This window comes from Charadrius vociferus, unplaced genomic scaffold, assembly GCF_000708025.1.
Source record: "Charadrius vociferus isolate BGI_N301 unplaced genomic scaffold, ASM70802v2 scaffold41, whole genome shotgun sequence".
NCBI lineage: Eukaryota > Metazoa > Chordata > Aves > Charadriiformes > Charadriidae > Charadrius > Charadrius vociferus.
Window position 1 is genome coordinate 807,364 of NW_009647013.1, and position 21,139 is coordinate 828,502.

Genomic DNA, 21,139 nt, shown 5'->3' on the forward strand with positions numbered 1-21,139 from the left:
GTATTAATAAGATCCCCCCTCAATCTTCTTTTCTCTAGACTGAACAGCCCCACGTCCCTCAGCCTTTCCTCATATGAGAGATGTTCCAGTCCCCTCAGCATCTCCGTAGCCCTTTGCTGGACCCTCTCCAGCAGTTCCCTGTCCTTCTTGACCCGGGGAGCCCTGAACTGGACACAGTGCTCCAGATGTGGCCTCCCCAGGGCAGAGCAGAGGGGGAGGATGACCTCCCTCGCCCTGCTGGCCACACTCTGCTTGATGCCCCCCAGGATGCCATTGGCCTTCTTGGCCACCAGGGCACACTGCTGGCTCGTGGGCATCCTGTTGTCCCCCAGGACTCCCAGGTCCCTCTCCACAGAGCTGCTCTCCAGCAGGTCAGCCCCCAACCTGTACTGGTGCAGGGGGTTATTCCTCCCCAGATGCAGTACCCTACACTTGCCCTTGTTGAACTTCATAAGGTTTCTCTCCACCCAACTCTCCCAGTCGCATCTGGTGTTTGTACTCTGGCTTGGTTTCATTCACCAGCACAAACCCAGGTCTGCTAAGGTAGATGTTAAGATGGGTGATTGTTGTTTAGGATTGGTTATCTCAGCGGGATAGACTTGTTCAGCGCTGGGAATTACAGGGTTGGTACCAAGTTGGTTTACCATCAGTGGATTTAACTTTGTTCTGTTCCTGCCGTGGGGAAGCAGTCAGACGCTAGAACTGCCCGTGAATAATTTCACGATGAGAAAAAAGCCCCGGGAGAGCTCCACTTTAAAGCTTAGAGTTGGTACACCTCTTTCCAAGCCCTCTCCTGCAATAAGGTATTGATCAGTCCTGTGCCAAAATTATGAGTCTTTTGAAACTGTGCTGATGCTTACACGCTGACCTCGCTTATGCTTTCTATTTTTACAGAGCTTACCTTTTCTTCCTGTTATTTCTCCTATTATAGGGATTTGGTATGTTACTAATGGAGGAGGCAGAAAGAATAGCCAAGGAGGAGCACGGGTCATGGAAAATTGCTGTAATTTCAGGTACCTTTGCTTTATCCCTTTTATTTTTTTTTTTTATATATATCTTAATCTGAAAATAAACCCACTGCAGCCAACGCCACTGCTGTGACCATTCATCGTGTTAGGTAGAAAATGAGCATCGGCAGATGCTCCTTCGTAATGGAGTCAAATTCCATCGTAGCTCTGTCCAGAGGATACTTTTACTGTAAGCAGCATTCCAGGGGACACGCTGCGGGGGACCGGCCTGCTCTTAGCGCCGAAGGAGGCAGACTGCGTGACCACGGGTGTCTTCCTCCTCCGAACGCTGCTATTTCCGACCTGGCTGATTTGGCCGCGTCGCAGGTTGTTATTGTCGAGGGCTGCTTTCCAGAGCTTATGAGGATAGAAAATTGCCGGCCTCCATTTTAGACTCTTGCTGCAAGTACCGTCATTAGGGTGGACAGATGTGCTTTTAGGATGCATTAAGCATTATCGTGAAGAAGGGAGCCGTATAAGAAAGAGCTGCAAGCCCTTTCTCCTGTTTCATTTTCAAGGCGTTGTGGCTGAGAGTGGCATCAGTTCGTCGCGGGTGTGTGAAGTCAAGGTCGGGACTACCTTTGTGCCTTAATTTATCTTATATTAGCCGTTACGGTAGCTATAGAAAGCTTTTACAGGCATATAGGTTATATAAGTGGGGAAGCTGGCGAATTGTATGGGAAGAGAAACTCTTGTTTCTCTTCCCATACAATTAATCTCGTATTAATTGATTAATCTCGTACAATTAATGTGTGCTGGGGGATTTAAACAGAACAGCTGTGATATAGACCGTTTAAAAATAATAATCTTCCGCCACCCCACTAAAGAAAAAAAAAAAACAACCCAAAAAGCAGGAACCCCCAACTTTGATCCAGGCTGCTGAGTGCTGAGGAGCCTGGCTGTGTGTTCCCAGCTGTGTAACGTCCCTGGACGCTGAAAAGCCAAAGCGCGACGTCTTGACAAGTCCTTGTGACGAGGGCCAGAGCGTGAGTGAGGGCAGCGCGCAGGCAGTAGCCCGGTGCTTAAAGATAATTCTGTGTTCCCTGGATTCCCTGTTTCTTGTTTCCTTAAGACGTATGCCAGTCCTGTTTCCTTATTGCTGCTGCGGGGGTGTCAATTTGAACGGGGAATTTCATACAGCTAAGACATGTCCGTTCCTCAGTAAAGGAGAGCGGCAAAAGTGAAAATGGTTTCTTTCGGTTTTGCTAGTAGGACCTTGGCTTGGGATGCGCGGAGAGAGGAAGACGCGATTCCTCTGTGCTAAAGAACACTTCTGTGTACGGAAAATGTACAGCAGTTATTCAAAAATGATTTGTGAAAGCAGTCATGCTGCTAATTTTAGCTGTATTTTAGCAAACCGATGTGAAGAATATATTCTTTGCATCGAGATTCGGTGCAAGAAGCCTTGTTTTGCTGCATGCACAGTTTGTGGCATCTTACTAAGACCTTGTCTGCGATTTTATTTCCCCCCCACACACCCCCTGGAGTGCAAAGTACAATATGGTACAATTTGTCTTTGAATACAGAATACTACGGCATCTGCAAAGACCACAAGTTTTCCAGCTGTTTCCTTGGAGATGTTACCACTTGCGGTTCAGTTCTCCTGTAGGTTTTATCTGAAATAAAAATGCAGCCAGAAGTTCTTTCTCCATTGGAGGATGAACTTGGTTTTGCTAATGTTGGGTTCAAAACAGATTTTTTAATCCGGGAACCCACTGCAAGGTTATATCTTTGGCGTATTGCAAAATTCCGACTGCTTTCTGGAGAGAAGCATGTAAAGGAGATCCTCTTCGAAGATGTCTCTCGCAGGACTCTCTCTCATTAGTACTGCGTGTTTTTATTAATGCTTTGTTGCAGTGTTTTGTTTAACGGTGTCCTTTCTTCAACAGTATTTTCCAGTCCTGCAATTAATGGCTACATCAGTACTAGTCAACTAAATAGAGCCGGAACACGCAAACTGCCTCTTCAGGGAATGGTCCCCAGTCCACGCTGGTGCCTGTGCTCTGCCGGAGAGCTGCGTGGGGCAGTGCTGGTCCATCGGAGCTGAAACCTTCTCGGGGCTCCTGCTAGCGAAGTAACGGAGAGGATGGTTGAATTTTTGTACCCTAATAATTTTTAGGAAAGTTCTGTCTAAGTGGCAAACTCTCGCTTTGATTTCTTCCAAAAGAAATACGTGTATTTTTAAGAAAGGACAGCATGAAGAGTTTTCATTGTTGGCTAAAGGTTAGAGCTCTAAGATCAGTTCCAGTTCAGCTCTGGTTAGAAGTTAGCGGCTCTGGTTAGAAATTAGCAGCAATCGTGGCAGGGGGGTTGGACCAGATGATTGTTAAAGGTCTCTTCCAACCCAACCCGTTCAATGATTCTACGATCACCTGTGACTGTGCCCTATCATGGCTTTGAGTAGGAGCGTCTCATACTGATTGGTTTAGGACAGCCCATTTCCCAGGGACCCCAAACTGGGTGCCCCCCAGTATCCAGCTGTGTGGCAGAGCCTTCCTGTGCACTATGGCTCACTGAAGGTATTCCTGGCTCTCCAGATGTGTGAGGCCAGATGTCTGTCTCTGGCTCACGCAGCTGGCGGGGGGCCCGCTCACCCTTTGGGGGATGAATTTGGGGAGCTCGATAAGTCTGGAGGGGTGCGGGAGTCTCTGGCTGATTGTTTGGCGCAGCCGTGGAGTGGAGCGTGGCTTGAAGTTGGTTTAGTTGGATTTAACTCAAGCCAGATGAAGGTGAATTCAGATGAAAGTACGTACGGCCAAGATCCAAAACGGGTAACAGAGTTACAAGTGGTTATGAAAAACAGGAAAGAAAGGAAAAAACCACCGTATGACTAATCTGCTTTTAGTGAGGTTACATTAGAAACGCCTCTCTCCTGTCCAGCTGATTTGCTGCCCATCCTGATCAAGGCAGTATTCAACATTTCCTGACATCTCAGGCTGTGTCCATTAGAGCCTCGCTCGTTAGAAACCTCTCTCCTCCGTGGCGGAGCGTGTTAGCTGCCAGAGCCAATTTTCCTTTTGTCCGGACTCCCTGGAGGACTTCAGGCATCATCTTTTTCCCTCGGCTTGCTTCCTTCCCACGTATAACCTAGTCAATACTCTTAATTAAACATTATTTCGCTTGCCTGCAAATGCAGATGTCCCCTCCGTTAGGTCAGGCGTCGAGTCTTGTACTTGCCCGTTTCTTGCTTCGAGGAGGGCGAGAGCTCCTTCCCCCTCAGCGGTGAGTCAGTGGCATGTTTCAGTGGGAAGCGTTCGCGTTTTGATATTCTCTATCAGGCGGTACTGTAAAATCACTTGATACAAACATGTAGATGGGAAACAAGTGAGTAATTCATGATTGCCTCCTGATTAAGATCAGTAGGACCATAATAATCAGATTGGGGTGACTGATCCCAACATCTTTCTCCTAAGCTTACTGCAGCAGCCAGGAATCCACAATCGCAGGGCTGTGAATAGAAATTAAACTAATACCACCTGTTTTCTGTGGTCTCCACGAGAGATAAAATCGTTCATTATCCTCGGTGACTCATCTCCCAGTCTGTTGGTGCTGCCAGAGCGCACTGCCGTATGTGTTTAAGGAAACTGTGCTAATCTTGCCTTCGCCTTTTGCCAGTTAGAGAGAAAACGGAGGTTCAGAACTTTCTAAAAGTAAATCCAATGCTTCATACCAGCGGTGAATTCACCTGCGATGAAGAACATCAAGGGGAGAGAAACTGAGCTGGCATATAAATCAGCGGTAAAGTTTCAGGGCACGTTTGCCGCTACTCTAAAGTATCCTAATTTCCTCGGGTAAACAGCCTTTTGGTCACCCGAGAAGTAATAAATTACTTGAGTAATCAGCGGCTCGTAGTTCGTATTGGATGTTGATTCATGGGCTGCCTCGGAGATTGCCAACTGCCAGGGTGGACTCGGGAGACCTGAGGACGAGACTCCCAAATATCGCGGGGAGGATTGATGGGCTTTGGGAGGGCTCCCGGGAGTTTCGCTTCCAGCGTCGGTTGGTTATTTTTAGAACTGCCAATCTTACTAGCTATTAATAAGAGAAGAAGTGGCCCAAGATAAGTGGAACTATGGGAATGTTAATGAATTGACTCTCTGATGTTTGTCTGCTTCAGATTGATGGCCTTTGAATAAAAAAAAAAAAAATTAATTAGGGGGATTTGGAAGAAGCCAAGGATAAACCCGTACTAGGGGATTGGTGCTGCGGAATAGCTACTGCGTACAATCCTCTAGTTCTTAATGAACTTCAATTTTGAAGGTTTAATAATGTAACAGCTTTGAAAAGGGGCTTGATACCGTATTAACCGGGATTTCGGTGCAGGCGTTGGGAATATTGCTGTCCTTAAGCAAGGACACTCCTGCAAAAGCCAGCGTTCTGCAGGGGTGTTCTGGAAGGAAGCTTTGTTGTGTATATACAGTAATATATCTTACAAACAAAGATTTATAATGTGGCCTAACTTCTGCGTGATACGCACCAGAGACTTCCACCTAGCCTGCATCTGGCCCAGTTGGGCATGTTTGGGAAAGCGGGAACCCGCCTTGAAGCTCAGCTCATAATCAACTAATTAATGAAATCAACTATATGAAGTTAATACATATAGCCTGAACATTTTTTTTGATCTTTCTTCCCTTATTAAGGGATTTGGGAAGAGTGTGAACAGAGGTAAGAGGGCTTGCCATATGAATAATGAATAAGGAAAAAGTTTACAATTCTTACATTCAGCTTTTTGATGCACCATTACAAAGGCACCTCCCAGCATCAACATCTTTGTTGGTGACATGGACAGTGGGATGGAGTGCACCCTCAGCAAGTTTGCCGATGATACCAAACTGTTTGGCAAGGTAGACAAGCTGGAGGGGAGGGATGCCATCCAGAGGAACTTGGACAGGCTGGAGAGGTACCATAGAGTACCAGGAAAGAGGGGCCGGAGTGGCACTGGTGCCCTAAAGGATCATGGAGTATCATGGAAGAGGTACCAGAAGGGCACTGGGACTATAGAGCATTGGGGAAAAGGGGATAGAGTGGCACCAGTGCCCTAAGGGACCATAGAGTGTTGGGAAGAGGTACCAGAGTGGCACTAAAGGGACCATAGAGTGTTGAGAAGAGGTACCAGAGTGGCACTGGGACCATAAAGGGACCATAGAGCTGTGGGAAGAGGGGACAGAGTGGCACTAAAGGGACCATAGAGTGTTGGGGAAGAGGGACCAGAGTTAAGGCGTTGGTGGCATCGCCGTCTGCTGGAGCTTTCCATAGAGCGGGCAGAGGAAGAACCAGTAAGACGAGACAAACCCTACACTAAATCTAATGAGCGAGAGTTGGACGGACGGGAGACCTCCTTTGTGCTTCTTCCTTTCTCAGTGACCCTCTTCCCAATCTCAACCCAAACTATCCCCAAGCTGATAAAACCCGAACAACTGAAAAACCCGCAAATTCTCAAATTAGATTGGGTAGGAGGTATTTAGAAATCAGATTAATGACGAAACAAAGGTGATTTCCATCCTAGTGACTTGTAAGACGCAGCGATATAAATAGCGTTGAATCAGAACTGTGAGCAAGAGCAGTTTTCAGGGATTTAAAAATAAATATCGTTTTCTTTCATGGGAATCTTCCCCTCTGACTGGCACTGCTCTTATGCTGCCTGCACGCGGTAATCCTGCTTTTCAAGGCTGCACCGGGGGTTAAGGGCTTAAAGCTTGTTCTCAGTCCAAGCTTTGAGTGTAGAGTTCGTCGAGTTGTGGGTTTCATCTTCGTCGTGTTTATAACCCAAATTTGATGTGCGCTTTTCAACCGCTGCTTTAGCTGAGAATTACTTCTGGCTTAAGGGCAGGCTGATCTCCGGCGTGCTTTGTTCGTCTCTAAAGGAAAAAAAAAGCTCTTCCCTGGTTTAACCAGTGTCACCCCGCGATCTGGGTGGCATTCCATTCTGCCGTCACCCTCCCCAGCGCAGGGTGAGGACCTCTGCCTACGTCACGAGCGGAGGTGTTCATGAGACAGTGAGCCGATTTGATTTATTGGGGGTTTTTTTCCCCCCTTTAAAAGCACATTCAAGCCGGGACCGTACAAATGAATGCCGTCAGTTCCTGCGCTTCTTCAGAGCGCGTTAGTTTGCACTCCTAGGGAAAAAAATAAAAATTCAAGAGTTTCCCAGCAGACTCCTTCCAAAGCATTTTGTTCTCCCTGCTGTTCTTGGAGTAAACAGGTTCGGCTGAACCTGTGTTCTCCTCAGAAGTCTTTTAGCTCTTAGGGATGTTCAATTTACGGGTAGAAAAGGAAAAAGGTGCGGCAGGATTTAACAGGATTGCCGTTGCTTATAACGGCAGTACCTAAAACCGTGCGAGGTTACTCGCAAACAAAGGAAAATCTGGGGTCCCCTGTTTCAGGCACCCAGGAGTCATCGCAGGCAATGAAGCGGGGAATGATGCACAAAGCAAGCTAGGCTGTACAGCAGCTGCCTCGTGGTGTGTCTACTTAAATATCACTTCATTTGAAGAGGACCGGTGGGAGAACTGCATTTAATCGACGATGGAGTCAATGACAAATGCAGCGGGAGAGCATTTGTAAGGGAAGACGAGCGTTTGCGAGCCAGGTTAGGAAGGGCATTTTGGATTCTGGCAGCACACGGGGAAATTAGGGTACCGATGGGATGGGAAACGATATCAGCTGTCGGTACTCTGGTTTCAGATTGCGCGTGATGCTGTAGTTCCACCTCCGGTGTTGCCACTGGGTGGATTCTCTGCTCTATTTGAAGTGATGCTAGTGATCCTGGATGCTTTGGACCCTGGATGATAAGATTGCAAGGTACATCCTTCCCCCCAGAGATGCAATCTCATATCTGGACATTTGACCAAACCAACCAGAGTTAAATATTCACAACGCCGAGGTGGTTTCGTGGCCCTGCGTGCCGGGGTTCTGTACGGAGCCCGAAGGGTGCTGTGTCCGCTCCTTAGCGGTAGGGAGGAGGTGCCCCCCCACCACCTAAATCAAAGAGCAAAGTAAAAAAGCGAGTGGCTTGTTTATCATGAAGTCGTTGCTCATTTAAGGTAATTTTCTGCATGAGTGGTGCCTTTCTACTCTTCTGATGTGAGTAGTATATTAGTATGCAGGCTTGGGTAGCTGAATGGTAGACCCTGGAGGCATCACTCCATTATTCAGAGCTCTGGGGAGGTCTGATCTGAAATGTCTGTTTTTCCATTTTCCAGCATTTGTAATTGCATTTGTGTTTTCTTTGCCTTTTTGTTGGTTCTGTGGTGTGGTTTGTTGTTTTGTGGGTTGTTTTTGTTCGGGGTTTGGTTGGTTTTTTTTTGCTTTTAGTTGTACCTGCTTTGAATTTGCATCTTTTTTCCCTTTAAACCCCCTTCCCTCCCCCCCTCCCCTCCCCCAAGCTAAATTACACTAAAACAATTTTAAACGTGTTACTGCTCTGATGTCCGCAAGCCTTCGGGCACAGAAAATGTAAGAAACCTTGGTGTTTGAGGCTACTGGATGTGCTCGTAAGCCTGCTGAATTTATAGTCGCTTCTTCCTTTTTGGCAATAGCCAATGCTTGAATTTGGTATTCAGGGTTTTCTCTCCTTTTGGTAGGATGATGCTGTTCCAATCCCTACCGAAGCTTTCCCTTCTGCTCTTATCTACACCATTCAATCGACAGACCTGTTTCTGTTTGGGATGGGACTTTCCTTAGCTCTGTTTTGAGGTTGTATCTCCCGTTTTGCGGTCCGTAGGTGTCAGCACTTGCCAGGGTCCCCTTTGGGAGTCAGCGGTGAGCGGTCGCATGCAGTGACTCAAGCAACACAGGTTTGGGTTTGGTTTTTTTGGTCAGAAACTGCACAGCATCCAGAGGATGATTTAGGACAAACACACGCTGGTTCCCAGCGTTCCTCCCGCGGCGTAAGTACAGCGCAGCCCTCGTACCTGTTGTCCCTTAGTCCGACTTGCAGCACGTTTGCTTCAGACTCTGCCTCTGCCTGAGGAGTACGAGTGCGCTGCGGCGGGTCGGATCAATGTGTCGTTTCTGACGGTGCAGATGCTGGGTGTCCGGGGAGGGGAGTAAGTACCGGGGAAGAGTGCAAACAGCTTCTCGCCCCTCCAGCCGTTCGTTGCCCAAGGACTTTGAGAGTCAGAGAGGGTGCCTTTGTATCTGATAGCCCTCGGGGGATTTTTCTGCCTTGCCAGCCTGTCTGCCTGGAACAACTGATAAACTTATCTCCCTGTCCTTTTCCATGAGCTTTTTAGGACCGGTTGTACTGCCTCACTGTTGTACCTTGAGCTTGGGAGGAGTAATCTTGGGTCTGGGTGAAGGTGGATAAAGGACAGTCCTCTGTTCAAACCCTTCCTGTTGTCTCCTTGAGGGTTCCTATTTTGACTTTGCTGCGTGACATCCCATAATTAGCCCCTTCTGACCCTTATCCTGGAGCAAGTACTTCAAACTGTTTCTTTAAAGCAGCGCCAGTGAGGAGTATGTGAAATGTAACATACAACAAGTTCTGAAATATCAGAAGTCCTGAGTCCTCCCCCTCCTAAAGACAGAAGCGTAAAGCTCCTGATGGATGTGCTCAAACAAATTCGTACCTTGTGGGGCCTTTGTGTTTCCTCTGAGCAGCAACTTCATTGTTCTCATGGCATCCTCTGATTTTGGTGGTTACCTTTGGCAATAACGATGACCGGAGAGATTCAAGTCGGTGCTTTACAATTACTTGAAGCACCTGAGCAATAGAATTACAAGACTGATACCTTTCTCTTTTAAAGCACCGTAGTTGTACATGATACTAAAAAACAAGTGGCAGAAATGCTTCCCTACTTCCTTTTAAAATAATCTTTGTGAACTTAAATAATGTGTATGCAGGTGCAGTTTGGGGAAGGTTCCCATCCCAAATATTTCTGTTCTTTTCATGCATGCGTCATCTGTTATCGCAATCTAGGAAATCCGGAGAGGGGCTGTAAACAGCAGGTCCGCAGAGACAGAAGGGTGCGAGCGGGTGAACGTTGGCAGCGCACACGCGTTCAAGGTCCCTCAGGAGGACTTGCTGCCCCTGGCAGCGCCCACCGCCACCGGCCGAAGCCCGGGTGCTCATCCAAGGAGGTAGAAAGCCACACAGCCCAGAGCTGAGCCAGCGAAGGATGTACTCAGTGCTGCTGTCGTTCTGGCTGGGTTTCGTGGCCTTCCTACCTCTACCTTGAAGACGTGGAGCACAACCGGCCGACACCTGAGCGGCTCCGACCAGCCCGTGCCGACACAGTTTAGCAATCTGAGCACGAGACATCCATGCGTCAGAGCTTGCCTGCGCCCGGGCAGCCGGGCTTTGCGCTGCGCTCCTTGGCTCCCAGTACGCTCTGGGCCGTTACGCTTTGCTAACTCCTTGCCAAGTCCTTAATCGCCTGCTCCTCTTTGTGAGAAGTGTTGGGGTTGTGCCAAACTGACATCCTGTCCTGGCACCGAAATATCTTGCTTTGACTCCGCGTGTAACGTTGCTGTTCTTGTTGGGGTTTGGGGTTTTTTTTTGTTTGGTTGGTTTTTTTTAAAGAGGATCTGTCTCCGCCTGTCGCAGGGATAGCCGCCGGCTTTACACGGGGATTTGCGATGTTACCATCTCCAAACCCGAGTTATACCGTGTGCCCTTCACACGTCTTCAATGCATGAAAGTCACTTTCCTCTAAACTTTACACCGCTGGCACGTGCAGAGCACAGGTAGCTGCCTCCAACTTCACTTTCTGTGGACACAGCAGAGGTCGGTGGTTTCTGTACCAGTGGCGTTTAACAGTGACAGTACACGGCTTATTTATTTTACCTTCGTAACCCAAATTTCTTGTAGAAAGTTAAGACGAGGCTACCACTGAGTATTCCCTTTATCGACAGCAGAGGAATTGAAGGTATCCAGCTATTGAGTAGCTGTCTCCATCCCTCTCTACCTACCCTAAATCAGCTGCCACAAGGAGAGCGACGGCACCTTCTTGCTGCCGTGTCATCCTAAAAATGTTGGCATCGTACCGATGGCCCGGGAGGAGCGTGCTGGTTGCGGCAGGTGAGCTGCCTCCTCGGCGTAGCGAATCTGAAAGCCGCGATGCCGCGGGTGAAGCCGCGGGCAACCCCAAGGGCAAGGACCGGGAATGCACAGAACAAATATTTAAGCGCTGTAAGACTGCAAATTACTTTTCAAACACAAAAAGCTAGCTCTGTAAATACAGTGCTCTTGCACCGAAGAGCTTTTGCGGCTGCGGTATGTGCTGTGACGTCTGTCAGCGTTATCTGTTTATGCTGGCATCAGAAAAGCAGGCGAGCTTGGCTCAGACCAACAGGATTGTCTCCTTATCTCTGTGCAGGAGACGCTTGTTCGGGGAGGTGGGGGATGAGATTGAATTCCCCTATCGCAGGTGCTCGCCCTGTTCAAACCGAATGCACCCGGGTCCATTAACAAGCACCCTTTCCTTTCCCCTTTAAAGCTCAGGCGTTTTGTCACCTGTGCCTCCGCCGTCTCCTGGAGCCTTTTAACGAGCCTCATCGGTAATTTACTCCCGAGACCAGAGAGGTGTCTGGAACCGCAGCCAAATCCGCACCAGCACGCCTCGTCTTCTGAAGCGGTACTTTAATGTCTCCCCGCAGCGAGATTTCACTGGAGCCTCGCTCCATCCCGGTGACGTAGCAGCCTTATCACGGTGGTGTGGAGGTCTGGCACCGCCGCCGTTCCCTGCTATAAGCTAATTACTATGCGGCAAGATGATCAGTTTTCCCCCAGACCAGGTTTCTATTTGTGTTCTGTCAAGTAGAAAATTAACATGGACACAGGCCAGGGATGTCGCACGCCTGAGTGCGCCGAGGCTGAAGGTGGCGATGGGAAGGCAGGATGGATTTCTGAATGGTAGGCGTGGAGGATCAGGTGATGTCAAGCGTCGCCGGCCCGCTTCATTAGCCGGATCATCAGAGAACTTGAGTAGCTGGGGAAGAGCCGGAAAAAAATGGCCCGTAGCGTGCGCGGTGCTCGCTAACCGCCCATCTCGGTGTGCTTTGTTCACAACTGAGCTGAGCAGTACTTGTGCAGAGCGGGTAAGGGGTGTTGTCCGCAAAATTTGGAAGCGAGAGGCTGGCTGGTATTAACTTACGTGAACCGTATCAATTCATTATTTGCCACGCCGGAGCCTTTTGAGGGCCTCCTTGCGCTGCAGAGACGCAAACGTAATCGATGGTGGAGAGACCCTCTCCACTTGCCTTGCTGCTGGGTCCTGGCGAATACACGAACTCATCAGAGCCCTTCCAGCAACTTGCGAGAGCAATAAAGCAAACAGATGCAAAACCAAAAAGAGATCTTAAAGGATTTTTCCCCGCCCGGTCATTCTCACTTCTTTTTAATCAGTAGCATTAATTCTTTTTGAGCATTTTGATGCTTTTTATTAAAAATACGTGCAGTAATAACCTTCAGATGGAGCCGCCTAAACTGCTGGGTGTGCCTGTTGCGTACAGGAACACATCGCAGGGATTCCTCCGAGGCATTTGGGGTCTTTCTGCTCTTTTCTCACACTACTTTTACTCACCAGAAGTCATTAACACCTGATGTAGCGAACTGCGCTGTTAAACTGCAGATCTACAGGAACCTTTGAAGTTGTTCTTCGGAACAGAGACATCATATTTGTAACACTGATCATCTCTTTGTTGTTCTGATGAGTAAAAGTGGAAGTTCAGAAGAACTGGTAGAACTGTTCAGAAGAACTGGTACTGAAACTAATTCCTGAAGCCGTGTGCTGTGTTTTTATGCTGAGGGTGGTGAGCCCCTGGCCCAGGTTGCCCAGAGAGGTGGGAGGTGCCCCATCCCTGAAAACATTCCAGGCCAGGTTGGACGGGGCTCTGAGCAACCTGATCCGGTTGAAGATGTCCCTGCTCATGGCAGGAGGTTGGACTAGATGGCCTTTGACGGTCCCTTCCCACCCAAAGCCCTCTGTGATTCTCAGATGAAGTAGGTGCAAGGGGACGCTGCTGATTTAATGAGTGGTAGGCTCACTCTCGAGATTGCTGAGTGTTTCTCCATTGGCGTTTAAAATCTCGTAGCCCGTAAGAAAGAAAATCGATCGTGAATGCCTCACATGCTCGGTGAGTCATCCTAAATCCCCAGTCCCTCAGTAATACCTCACCAGCTGCGTTGGGTTGGATATTTCAGCAACCATCGCTGGAAGAAGCTTCAAAACATTACACGGCCTGCAGATAAAAAAAATCTCACAAACGCTTAACTTGACAAATTTGGGGTTGGGTAACAGACACGTTTCACTGTCCCTGTTTCCCTCGGTGCCCGGTGGCCACACTGATGGCAGCACTTTGTTAAAGTGTAAGAGAAGTTACGGTATTGGCTCTTAAATATTTACTTTTGCTTGGTTTAGAGTCAGAAGATCTGTCAGCTCTGGCTTCATCCGTGGCAGTTCAAGGCGGTGTTGGCGTGGTGGCTTTCTCTCTCCCGACAGCGGACGCTTTCAGTGCAGCTGGGTTTGGGCAGACCTGCGTAGTCATTAATGAAATATTGCTTCTATAATGAAGAGATCAATGAGATGTAGTCTCACCATCTGGAAGCTCTAGGATGGATCGTACCTGCGGACCAGCCGTTTAAAAAGCAGTTCCAGCCAGGGCATCTCCTGCGTGCTGAGAGGCACCCCAAAGGTGGAACGCTGTAAAATCAGTTCTTTAATTCTACCGTTCATTCCATTGTTTTTATTTAAAAACAAACAAACAAAAAAGTTATTGGTGAAAGTCTTGGTTTTGAGATTTGGCCTTAAGAACAAATCAGAAAGTCCTCGTGCGATCCATTTGTTGATATGATAAAGCTTTTGCTCTGGTTTCCCTTATTACCTCTGCACCTTCCCCACGTGCAAATCCTGCAGCGGGACAGGATAGGGGGAAATACGGCGTGTCTGCTTTGTTTCAATAAAACTTCATAAGCAGTTCACTAAATTATTCTATTAGGGTATGATAATCCTTACAACCAAAATACCTTTCCAGAGCGGGGCTGGTGTGTCTGTACCCAGCAAAGCACCCGGGCACACTAGGGTTCCCCCCCGTGTGGCGTCACTCCACAAACTCCCCGTTAAATTGTATTTGGTGCTTTGGTGTTTGGCAGACCTACCCCAGGAAATTAGGAGAATTCGCCTCTGAAGCCGGTGTCCCCAAATATCCCTCTTTCACCTTGAAATTCCCGGTGAGTCAGTGTCGCTGCTCTGTTACAGAAGGATTTGTCGCAGCTCGTGTAAGCTTTAAAGTTGCAGTGGTTTCTCCAAGGTAGTTGCTGAGGCTCCATCTGCAGCCGGGGACAGGACAGGCTGAACCGGGAGCGCCCGTGGGGACCTCGTTTGCTAGATCAGAGATCTCCGGTTGAAAGGACTGAAGGTAAATGAGGGGATGCTGCCTTTCATGTGGGAGGCGCAAGAGAGGAAGAAGAGAGTTTTTCAGATTGGCTCAGCCCTAAGCCATGCTACACCGTTCTAGAATCACAGAATGGTTTAGGTTGGAAGGGACCTTGAGGATCATCCAGTTCCAACCCCCCTGCCATGGGGATATGCCTGCATGGGCATAATAATACATGGTAAAAAATCGCCCAAGTTAATTTGCAATTCTTTAAAAATATCTACAGCAAATCAGGATATTTTGATGGTAAGGTGAGAAATCTTGCTCTGGACAGGGGCCAAAACCTCTTTCTCCACCAGTTCCCTGCTGCCACTCCAATGATGCAAAGACACTCGAACTGGGCTGTGAGTTGGTGACTTCTCATGTTAAATTGTGGAAGAATCATCAAATCATGATGTTTTAGAATCAGAATGGTTTAGGTTGGAAGGGACCTTGAAGATCATCCAGTGCCACCCCCTGCCCTGGGTAGGGACACCTCCCACCAGTCCAGGTTGCTCCAAGCCCCGTCCAACCTGGCCTTGAACACCTCCAGGGATGGGGCAGCCACAGCTTCTCGGGGCAATTGGTTCCAGTGTCTCACCACCCTCACAGTCAAGAATTTCTTCCTAATATCTAATTTAAATCTCCCCTCTTCCAGTTTGAAGCCATTCCCCCTTGTCCCATCAAAGAAGATGGAAGTTGTGCCCAAATGGGGGGGAAAAAAAGGACTTTATTTCCAGGAGGTGAGAGGTGGCAACGCCGCGCGGGGTCTTGGATGACCCCGGGTCGGTGCAGAACCTGTTCACAAACGCAGGGATGCGGGGCTGCGCGCTTGTCATCAAGCAAGAAGAGGAGAGTCTGCAGTAAATGCAGCTTTTTCCATGCCCGAAATAAAGAGTTTCATCCCGAGTTTGTCCCAACACACGCAAGGGTCCATGTCCTTCTGTTGGGGACTCCAGAGCTGGACGCAGTACTCCAGGTGGGGTCTCCCCAGAGCACAGCAGAGGGGCAGAACCCCCTCCCTCACCCTGCTGGCCACACTTCTTCTGATGCAGCCCAGGATCCGGTTGGCCTTCTGGGCTGCGATCGCACGTTGCCGGCTCATGCTGAGCTTCTGGTCAATCAGCCCCCCCAGGGCCTTCTCCTCAGGGCTGCTCTCCAGCCATTCCCTGCCCAGCCTGGAGTTGAGCTTGGGATTGCCCCGACCCAGCTGTAGGACCTGCACTTGGCCTTGTTGAACTGCATGAGGTTGGCATGGGCCCACCTCTCCAGCCTGTCCAGGTCCCTCTGGATGGCATCCCTTCTAGATTTAGATCGAGTTAAATTAAATTAAGTCTGTGGTGTGTAAAGAGCAAGCTGCAAACAGGAGAGTAAAGGTCTCCTGTGTTTTTCACGTAGTGTGGTTTCTTCCTTCATTTTGTATTTATGAAGCCCAAGAGCTGACCACGAGTTGGAGGGAGGATCGGCTCAATCAGAAAGGGACTGTGTCACTTTGCCTTTGCGTCGACTCCAGAGTGGATGGAAACAGAGCAGGGATGGGATTTGCGTGGGAGGGGGATGCTGGGGATATTCGGGGCTTTCTGCTTGTGGGTCACGGCTTCAAAAATAATCCAGTCTGGAGCCTGAAAGGCCATCGGTGTTTTGCAGTACTGAAGTGAGGTGATTAAGGGAGAGCCAGGCTTCAAAATTCTTTTTTATCGCAGACTTGCTTTGTGATTTCAGACAAATTACCCGGCTGCCTGGGATCCTGGCTCTTCTTCTGGGACGTGGCGGTGACAGTGCCTCCCTGCTAGACAGGGGTGTTGTGAAAATAGTAATTTAAAATCTCTGGGAAACAATCCGGGCGGGAAGAGAGCGCAACTTGGATCTGACAGAAAAAAGAGAGGCTTTCAGGAGCGGATTTCTCTTCCAGGTCCAACAAGCGACAACGCACAGGGGCTAAATGCAGGTTAGGCGCCGTTGCTGCTGGTGGCTTCGGTTCTGCTAATCGTTTCGCCCTCACTAGAGAAAGGATTGCGAAACGCTTCACGCGCAGTGATATTAACAATCATGTAAGTCCATAAAGATATGTCTAAATCACAACTGTAACTGCCACGTTAATTAGCACTTTGCGGTTGCTGCAGCAGCAGGAGGTCATGAAACACTGAACTCCCCCATCCCTGGATTTAATCCCTCCAGAGACTGTCGAAACACGCGGGGAGAGTCGCTCTGCGGGGAGAATGCTTCAGACCCCGGCGCTGCGATGTGCGTATGGGTGCAAAACAAACAAACAAAAGTATCGAAAAGTGTTTCCAGTGCTCCTTTTTTAAAGCAGATTCGTTGAAATTACAGTATTTTCAGTCGTCTTAAAAAAAAAAAAATTAAAAAAATATCATATTCCTGTTTTCCATTCGTATTGCCTGGATTATGTTTTCCGATGACTGCCAAAATTTTAGTAGTTCTCAGTAATTCTCAACAGAATATGTTGTTTTAAAAGAAAAATGAGCATGTTTATGTTTCCTCTGTATGCTAACTTGAAAATTGAGAGTATTCTATTCGCAAGATACTGGGGAACATTTCCAAAAGCCCCTACTTCTAATTTTCATAGGATTTTTATCTCCCAGTATCTTTACGAACTTTGGGGAAATGAGTTGCCAATTATCTAATCTTAAAAAAAAATAAATAAATTAAAAATTCTTTGCCGCAAGGGTTGATGTAAGGATTGTTCCTCACTTTCTTAAATTAATAATGGTTTTCTGATTGCTCTGACGTGCCCAGGTTTTCCCAGCGGTGTTAAGAATGCTGTTTTTTTCCGTTTCCTTGATGCTGATAATGCGTTTTGGTTATCTCGGATCCTTTGCCTTTTCCCCGTTGTTGCCGTTCTCTGCGGTTGGTTGGTAGTGATTCACATGAAACAGCCTCGTGTTTTCCCTCAAGATAAAATCCAGCGTTGTGAAAAGCGTGAATGCCAAAGCAAACTCATCGGAGGTCGCGGATGGATCCGCTGCGCGTTCTCAACTCGTGCATCAGTTCGGAAATGTGGTGTGTGGTTTCTTGGTCAGCGTCCGGTACACGAGAGACAACAAAACATTCTCTCGTCTTATTTTCTTACCACTCTAATGGATTTGAAGCCCTGATTTTGACTCTTCCACATATAAGAGGGTCCTGCCAACTTGAAGAGCAAGGGCTCGCTCCCCGGAGCAAGCTCTGGCCGCTTGCCCGAGTGGCTGCCAAGTGCCAGTGAGTGTCGGCTTTGCTTTGAAGTCCTGCGCGGAGTGTAGGGTTTGGGTAGCTGTGGGTTCCACAAGGCATTTGTTTGACTGCCAGCACAGTGTCTTCTTGGACTCTGTGGAGGTCAATGCAAGGAGTATAAAGAAAAAACCTAAAACTTCTCTTTTAGGAGCCTGAGTCACAGAATCACAGAATCTTCAGCGTTGGAAGGGACCTGTAGAGACCACCCAGCCCCACTCCCCTGCTAAAGCAGGACTGCCCAGAGCACATCCCTCAGGACTGCATCCAGGCGGGTCTTGAAAACCTCCAGAGAAGGGGACTCCACCCCCTCCCTGGGCAGCCTGTGCCACTGCTCTGTCACCCCAACCCTAAAGAAGGGTTTCCGTCTGTTGGAACGGAACTTCCTCTCTTCCAACTTGTGCCCATCGCCCCTCGTCCTGTCCCTGGGAACCACCGAGAAGAGTCTGGCTCCATCCTCCTGCAACCCCCCCTTTAGATACGTGTATGCCATAATAAGGTCTCCCCTCAGCCTTCTCCTCTCCAGGCTAAAGAGTCCCAGCGCTCTCAGCCTCTCCGCATAGGAGTGGTGCTCCAGCCTCGCATCATCCTCACGGCTCCGGCTCGTGCTCCGGCTCCACATTGCTGGCACGCACACGGAAGCACTGGCGCCTCCCTCGGGTCACTCCTTTTTGGCAGCAAGGGCACACTGCTGGCTCATGGACAATTTCCTGTCTACCAGGACCCCCAAATCCTTCTCCTCAGAACTACTTCCCAGCAGGCCCACCCCTAACCTATACTGGTGCCCAGCATTCTTCCTCCCCAGGTGCAGGACCCTGCACTTGCTCTTGTTGAACCTCATGAGGTTCCTCTCTGCCCAGCTCTCCAGCCTGGCCAGGTCCCGCTGGATGGCAGCGCGGCCCTCTGGAGCGTCAGCCACCCCTCCCACTTTGGTGTCATCAGCGAACTTGCCGAGGATACACTCTGTCCCCTCATCCAGGTCATTAATGAAGTCTCCACCAAGACGCATGGTAAATAGAGGGTTGTGTTTGCTCACTCGCCGCTGATGTCGGGCTCCAAGTCACCCGACCCCAAGCCTTGAGAGATTCTAAAATGTGGGCCGTGTGATCTCGGAATGACGGCCTTTGAATCCTCCTGATGCTTTGGCAGCCATCGCCTGATCATGGGAGACACGCTTGGAGGCCGAGGAGATTCTCTCAGAGTTCTTGTTTTCTGTCTTTCCTTTTCTTACTGGGCTGAAAATGGAGATATTTATGGTCTGTCCCGTGGCAGCAGCGGCTTCCAAGCCTCCTGCCCGGCTCTGTGCCATCGCTGTGGTTTACTGATGTCTGTGGAAGTACCGTATGTGACTGCGGAAGCATTTGTTGCTTCCTCCTCTGTGCCTTCTCGAAACCACAAATATTATATTCCAACCTCGGCAGAGCGTTCCCCTCGGAGACCATCGCTGTGCCGGCAGCTACGCTGGCAGTCACGGGGGGAACGCCCTTTCTGATCCCAAGAGAAGCAGCCGTGGTCATCCCAAATCCTCGCGGCTGGCTTGAGACTCACTGCTCGTTCTGGGTGAAATCCGTAGCGCTTCGGCCAACGCAGCATCACCCTTTCCTGTCCTGTTGCCTTCACTAACCACGAATCCTTTTCCCAGCACCCTTGAAGGACAATCCGACTTGCCGGAGATCCTACAGACGATGCGGGTGTCCGCGCAGTGAGCCCGGGGCTTTCCCTTCCTAAGGCAGAACACCGAGCCAGGTAGTCACTCCCCAAAAAAACCCACCAAACCTGGAAGAGGCTTCGCTATTACCGGAATTGCAGCTGCCACGTTAACGGATTGAGGCAATTTGGGAAGCTCAGCTGACTCAGGTTCGCGGGGCCCCGCTCACTGCTTCGAAGAAATATTTGGGGAGGGGGGGAGAAGGAAGCTGTGAGACACGATATGCCTCCACTGCGCAGCTTCGGAAAAGATTTCAGTCGTTGCCAAAAGATGCGGAGGCCCGTGGAGAGATAAGTCTCTCGAGTGCCTCAGTAAGTCTCTGCTATGGAAATTTTATGAACTATTAGCAGCTCTTTAATGATCCTGAAAACAATCTCATTTTCACTTAGTTCTGTGACTAGCGAGCCGTGGTGAAGGAATCTTGGAGGATACTCAGCCTGGGACGCCGCGTGGCAGTATTTCTGCGTGGCGGAGCTGAGTCAGAAGGGTGTATTTATGGGCTCTGCACATTAGAGGTCACGGCGAGGGGCGCTGCACCTGAGCAATGAGATCTCATTCCTGCCGTCCGCTGGGTAGCAGTCCCGTGCCAACTGCTCATCCTCCTGGGCCAGGAGTGCCTTTAACCCTGACGCTGTGGTCACCTTTCTCTGTCCTCTGCTACAGGCGGGCTTTTTTTCATTTAATTAATTAATTTTGAGGTTTAAATGTTACAGTGAAAAGCCAGGTTTGGGGGTTTATCAGTAGGTTTCACTGTTATTCGGATGCATCCAAAAGAAGAGAACAAAAGGCGATTAAATTAACCAGCAGCCATCGGCAGAGGATGTGTCGTTTGAAGATTGCGGTGAGGGACACTTCCGAAAAGCCTCAGCTGGCCCCTGGCCACGGGTTTCCCTCCCGGCGGGGGTGACCGGAGCCCCTGCCCTTCAACCAAATCCCCGGCGGGGAATCCGGAAGGGGTTGGTTGAAATCTGCTCTGCTGAGTTCAGACTAAGCTCTCCTGCACAGTTTGATACGGAATATTTAAAATTTAAACCCGTTTTAAAGACCCAGAATGAGAAATGCAGCCAATTCTGGCTTTGAAAGACAAAAAACTCTTTGGGCCGGCTTTTGGGCTTACTCTTCCGCTCCTGCGCGATATCTCTTCTGTGATATTTCTTGGGGGATGTTTCTTTTCATGGGAAGGTGTGGGTGCGACTCGGAGCGGCGGGAAGGGTGCTGCCTGAGCAGGTCCTACCAGCTCTGTGGTATGAAAGCTGTAAATGAGAGCAGCAAAGATTTGGGAAGAGAACTTGCGCCGTCGAGACCTTCCTTTCAGGTAGGCTTGATGGACAAGTGTTGCGTGCGTGATGGGCGTTACGAGTTGCTTCTCCAGCACATACCCCTAGAATGACTTGTGAGCAGATGAGACGGCACGTCTTTTTAATGCTGTAGCTCTGATTTCCTTAGGACTGCGTGTTCAGACTCTCCTCGTGATCAGAAGCCAGCAGCGTAGTTCCGCAACTTTGGGTTTTTTGACTTTGCATTCATACGAAATTGCGATAATGTCACAATGGAGAGATCTGTGAAGATCATAGAATCGTAGAATTGTCCAGGTTGGAAAAGACCCTTGGGATCATCGAGTCCAACCACCTACCCTACTCTACAAAGTTCTCCCCTACACCATATCCCCCAACACCACATCTAAACGGCTCTTAAACACATCCAGGGATGAGGACTCCACCCCCTCCCTGGGCAGCCCATTCCAGTGCCCGACCACTCTTTCTGTGAAAAATTCTTTCCTAATGTTCAGTCTAAATCTCCCCTGTTGGAGCTTGAAGCCATTCCCTCTCGTTCTGTCATT

At 49.1% G+C, this 21,139-nt stretch overlaps 1 protein-coding gene across 1 annotated transcript in view; it reads left to right on the forward strand.

Moving 5' to 3' along the window:
• The window catches only part of ELP3 (elongator acetyltransferase complex subunit 3), a 103,722-nt gene that overhangs the window by 78,555 nt on the left and 4,028 nt on the right, over positions 1 to 21,139 (forward strand). Inside the window, exon 14 of the mRNA XM_009895442.1 lies at positions 932 to 1,013. Coding sequence (XP_009893744.1) covers positions 932 to 1,013 — 82 coding nt within the window. The remainder of the gene's footprint in view (positions 1 to 931; positions 1,014 to 21,139) is intronic.